This window comes from Glycine soja, chromosome 15 (genome assembly GCF_004193775.1).
Source record: "Glycine soja cultivar W05 chromosome 15, ASM419377v2, whole genome shotgun sequence".
NCBI lineage: Eukaryota > Viridiplantae > Streptophyta > Magnoliopsida > Fabales > Fabaceae > Glycine > Glycine soja.
Genome location: NC_041016.1, coordinates 38365875 through 38371637, shown reverse-complemented (window position 1 = coordinate 38371637; position 5763 = coordinate 38365875). Strand labels below are relative to the sequence as shown.

The window sequence follows — 5763 nt, the reverse complement described above, 5'->3', positions numbered from 1 at the left end:
AAAAATCACTAAAAATGATTTTAAGGTTTGATACCTCAATTTTTCTCATCAAGTAAAATGGATCATTTTAAGGTCCAACGCCTTAAAAGGATCACCGTCCAAGTAAAAAGAATCGCTTGATTCGCCCTTTAGAAAGAACTACGTTGGTCTGATTTCCTCTTCGATGGAGGGTACGTGGGAGCAAGAGCCTCGCTTTTGTCGATCTCAAAAATAAAAAAGAAATAAAAGTTTAGGTACACAATTTTACACAATTCTAATTTAAGGCTGTTGTCGTTTGGGACAAACGTGAGAGGTGCTAATACCCATAGGCGGTTTCAAGGCCCGGCTACCCTGGGCAATTGCCCAGGCTCTGGCATAACCCTTTTAATTTTATGTTACTAATATTTTTCTTTTTTTTTGTTGGTGCTGTACTATTATTTTTCTTTATTAATGAATTAAACGGGCAACTATCATGTTTAGCACGCAGATTCAACAAAAAGTATCTTGATGTTAAATAGTTAGTTGAACTAGCTGGCATAACCCTTTTTGTGGACTGTGTATTCTTATCCTTCACTCTTTTTTTCTTTTCTTGGTAGAATTTTCCTTCTCATTTATTTACCCTTTGTAAACAATAATTACGATAATTCATGCAATAGGGTAATAACAACTATAGAAACACCAATCACATGAATTCATTATTATTGGTAAGCTTTTTCACAAATTTACTATGAGCTTAAAGCAAATATCATGTGATGTTGTTCTATAAATCTAAGTTGTACATTTATCAATTACTAGTATTTTAGTGAATGTTTATTTTATATAACTAAAATTTATAATTTATAATAAATAAATACTTATATATAAATTATGAAATAATTTTACACAAACATAAAAATGGAGAAAATTAAAAGAAAAATATTAAAGAAAGGGCAAGAAATTGAAAGGGCAAAACAATTGTAAGAGTTAAAAATTAAAAGGGCAAAAATATAGGTAACAGAAACAAAAGAAGTAAAGCTTCGTCACCGCAGCAACACTGTAGAAACCTTAAAGCTTCCGCCATCGACACCTACTGGTTCTTTTCCGACTACCGCCTTCCCCTTTTTTTTTTCGGTTAGTAATTGTTTAATTTCAACTGATTGTGGTTTTAAATTGAAACAATTAACACAAAGGTAGCAGAGAAGAAGAAGAAGAAAAATTTGGGTTTATTTGCACCGCCTAGTAGTAGCAGACACAGAGAAGAAGAAAAATTTGGGTTTGTCTTTGAAAGGTTAAATATTTTATGTTATATAGAAGTACTAACATTGTGAAAATGGGTCCCATATTTTTCAAGTTTATCTAAAATCTCATATGGTGAAATTATAATATTGTATCATGCTGATAACTTCAATAAATTTCATTATAAAAAATATTTACTTTATAATATATTTTGTCATTTTGTGTGCTGCTAAGTGTCAGATTAAGCTACTACACAGCAAGATTCATTGGTTATAAAAGTTTTATTGATAAGTCAAACTAAAGTGTGTATCTAGTAATATTATAAGCATATAGTATTATTTATAATAGCAGTAAAAAGATCTTTTACAGTGGAATCATACCACTTGTAAATTTGTTTATTGATAGATAAATTATCTACAATAAAGGTTTCTTTTGGTTATCTAATTTTATTAGTTTCTATAATGGTGTTTAATTGAATATAATATAATGCTTGTTCCTACTCTTTATAAATCATAAGAGATTACTTTTATTTTGAAAAACTATTCTTATTTAAATTTTGATTCTTATGATTTTAATTGTTAATTGAGTATTAACTTAAGATCATTTAATTTCAGAGATGAGGAGATTTTTGGTTGATAGAGCAAGTATTGAGAATGTGAATGTTGTACAACAAGAAGCCGAATTAGAACCGCCACCTAATGTGGTTAATGAGTTTAACCCAAATGAGATTGTGCGTGATCCAGGTCATAGGAAACAAACGAGCTTTCAAATATATTGCAAAGAAAAGATCTTAATATTGTGAATGCCATGGAATTAGTTGATGTTGTCAAAGCTCGGTTGGGCACAATGAGAGAGAGTGGCTGGAATAATTTTTTTGCCGATGTCCAAGGATTTTGTGTTGCTAAAAGTATTCTGGTACCAAATATGGATGACGAAATACCAGTTCGGGGTCGTTCAAGAGCAGAAGGGAGGACTATCACTAATCTTCATCATTACCGTGCAGAGATTTTTTATGTTGCTATTGATAAAATATGTGTGGAGATGGATCACCGCTTTAGTGAAGGAAGTAACATTATACTTGATTGCTTCTCATGTCTTGACCCCAAGAACTCTTTCTCCAAGTTTGATGTTGATAAGCTTGCTCGTCTTGCTGATATTTATCATGCAGACTTTTCTGATGATGACCGAGGAACAATTAGGGATCAACTTGAAACTTATGTGCTTCAAGTGAGAAGAAATGCTTCTTTTTCCACTTGTGAAGATGTTCAAAGTTTGGCTATGAAGATGGTTCAAACTGAGAAACATTTGGTATTTCCATTGGTTTATAAACTTATTGAGCTAGCTTTGATATTGCCGGTGTCGACAACATCCGTTGAAAGAGCTTTTTCAGCAATGAAGATTATCAAGTCTAAATTGCGCAATAAGATCAACGATGTGTGGTTCAATGACTTGATGGTATGTTACACCGAGCGGGAGATATTCAAGTCACTTGATGATATTGATATTATTCGAACATCTACCGCAAAGAAGTCTCGGAAAGGACACTTGCCTCGTAATTTTATTTAACCCGCTATTGTAAGATTATGTTTATCTCTTTTATTTTAAACTATATTTTTGTTGACAAAATGACGAGTCTCTTTTATTTTGATTGATTACTATTTACATATTATATACAATGTGAATTTGCTATCTTTAAATTTTTGCCCAGGCTTTATAATTTTTCTGGCTCCGCCACTGCTAATACCTTCCTCAAACGTAAATACAACTCCCGAATCTGGAATATTCTTCATGACCGGTTTCCTTCGGTTTTTCCGACGTTTTTCACAAATAAACTTTGGTGGCGACTCCGCGCATTTTCCTCCTTTGGAAGACGCATCCCGTGGGCCTCGCCTCGCTCGCCCGCAAAAGGGTAGGTTGCGACATATACAAATGCACAAAAATGCACAAACATGTACAAAATTATAATAATTAATTATAAAAATATGTATAACCAATGCAAAGGAGTGTCAATGGAAACTAAAAGAGTCCCAAAAATTTTATACACTAAATAATCCATTTTGGAATGAGAAAGTATATTGACAAGTCAGATATGTGACTTATTTAAATAAAATAACAATATTATTCATGCTTTAAGAGTCAATTATGAACACTTTTTTTTATCTTTCTTTATGCTTTGAATATTTCTCTACAATAATATGCACATTTCAGCCATGAGTTGGAAACATCTATAATGCTTGTTGCTACTAGAAACCTAAGAATTTGTTGAATGAATTATACTCCAAGTTTAAATATATTCGTGTTTTTCTTTGTATTGGTTATACATATTTTATAACTAATTATTATAATTTTTTACATGTTTGTGTGTTTTTGTGCATTTGTATATGAACATGTATGTGTATTCTCACTCTACATACTGGACTCACTGTCCTTTCCCGCATAATTAATTTGTTCACCAAAATAGGTGTAATATAAATAATTTGTGTGGCATGATAGGCAATCTTAAATATCTTTGATTTATTTATCTTTCTCATACCTTAATAAGAAAGCTACCTAATTCAATATGTTTGTTCTACAACAAGCAAGTAAGTAGAGGTATTATAAATATTGGAAAGAGTTTTGCATAAACGAACTAATTAATGTCATCTTGGTATTAGTGGGAATAAGGTGACAAAGAATCCAATGCATTTTTCAAAGGTGAAAAATCTTTAAGTCATAGACGGCGTAGAATATCTTACAACCAAATAAACATTCAAATCAAAACAGTGAGTTAAATCATCATGGGTATTGAATTCCATCCATGCTTCTATTTCTGTGATGAAAATTGGATCAAAGATTAAACGAGTCATAGACAACCTAGAAAATCTTGCAACAAAAATGATATAGTTTGAAAGAGGCAAATGGTTTAGGTTCTAGTGGTTGATTATCTGGGCAAAGATTGCTAGCATCCACTTTCATTGAATTATATTGTTATGTATGGTAGGGATTATGACAAGTAAACTATCTTCCTTTGGCGCTTGTTTGTCCTAAAGAATGATTAACCACAATCAATAATCTCTATAATGGGTATGAGAGGAATTGGTGAAAACACACTTACCCAATACTTATATAATGACCCAATCACCCAGGAAGAATTTGATATAAAGGCTTGGGTCTCTGCTTTGGTTGAGCTTTATGTTTTCAAGATAACAAAATGTTCTTGAGGTAATTTCTAATTCAACTAATTTTGGCGGTAAAACGTAGCATGTCAAATGTGAAAAATTGGAATACATTCATGTGAGCACACACACATGCACAAAATTTTAACACAATTAAAAAGAAGGGTATTAAACTTTTGTTTGTTTCTCACAAACCCCCTTGAGTCTTTCTCTCTCCTACTAGACGGTTCCAGTGACTGGAGAGGAAATGTTCTAATTAGGGGCTATTAGCTACTACATACGCATGGGGGAGACAGGACAGCATAGAAACTTTGACATAAATAACACATGGGTCGACTGATTCTAGGGTGCACAAATGTAGTGGGTCTTGCACCATGCACAATTAACATTGTCCATTTGATTTGGGCGGCTAGATCTATGTGGCTGATATGAAGGTATGTAATGGTGGCCTTTAGCACACCTAATTGTACTTATTTTCTTTTTTAAAAATGTACCCATGTGCATTACACTTTTTGGCCTGGGATTTAATATATTAAAAAACACTTAATAGTCAACATCCTTATTTTCCTATCTTCTTTTAACAATTGTTGAGAGAAACCTTGAGGGAAACCTTTGTCGAAGTCCATTAACCCTTTCAATTTTTTTTTATTCTCCATTGATTTGTGATCTATGGCTCTTTCTAGTGCGGCATGACACCATTAGCATTTTGCTGTTGTTCCATGGTCATCTATTGACTTATGTTTATTTTACGTTCTTAAAGTACTTTGTAGCTCATCTCCCTGACTCCCTCAAGTTGAAGATTCTGCATGTTTGCAAGTTTTTCTACCTATACTATAATTTTTTTGTGTTAACAATGGTAGTTTATATGAATTTCGATTGATTCAAAGATGAGACCCACCCCAAACATTAAGTTAGTCATGTATAAGTTTTGAGTTGGTGTAGGATGATGCAGATGCATACTATCTTTGTATGCGATATGAAATGAAAAATTCATTGGAGTTTTGGATGCAAGTTTTTGTTGTACTAGCTACCTAAAATTTGATGAAATTCGTTTATCGATTGTTTGAATTTAATGATGGAGTTTTGAGATGAATATGATCTAAATGGGCGACATGGTGGTAGGAGTTATGTGAAACGATAATCAATCAGTTACATTTTTTTACATAATAGTGAAGAATAATTATTTAGGTAAATGGACTTAGAAGGGGGCGGATGTAACTACCCACTTTCGTTACAAGGCACCTTTCGACGAAATAATGGAATTTATTTTATTTTACTAAAAACTTAATTAATTTGTTCACAGAAATAGGTGTAATTTTTTTGCATTTTTATCTTTCTCAAAATTATTCACTAACAACAAAATTTGCAACTTGAAAATTCAAAGTAGGAAAAACACATATTGAATCAAGCACAT

General features: G+C 32.3%; 1 protein-coding gene across 1 annotated transcript; it reads left to right on the top strand.

Annotated features, from left to right (window-relative positions):
- The first annotated feature begins 1810 nt into the window (after window positions 1–1810).
- LOC114386119 lies at window positions 1811–2858 on the top strand. The gene is made up of 2 exons (XM_028346122.1): window positions 1811–1858; window positions 1945–2858. Exons 1-2 carry the CDS (start codon window positions 1811–1813, stop codon window positions 2758–2760), a joined length of 864 nt encoding a protein of 287 aa, XP_028201923.1. The 3' UTR covers window positions 2761–2858.
- Window positions 2859–5763: the final 2905 nt, after the last annotated feature.

Coding starts and splice junctions, on each gene's coding strand:
- LOC114386119 (XM_028346122.1), top strand. CDS start 1,811: ATGAGGAGATTTTTGGTTGATAGAGCAAGTATTGAGAATGTGAATGTT. Junction 1,859..1,944: donor GTATTGAGAATGTGAATGTT/GTACAACAAGAA, acceptor TCCAGGTCATAG/GAAACAAACGAGCTTTCAAA.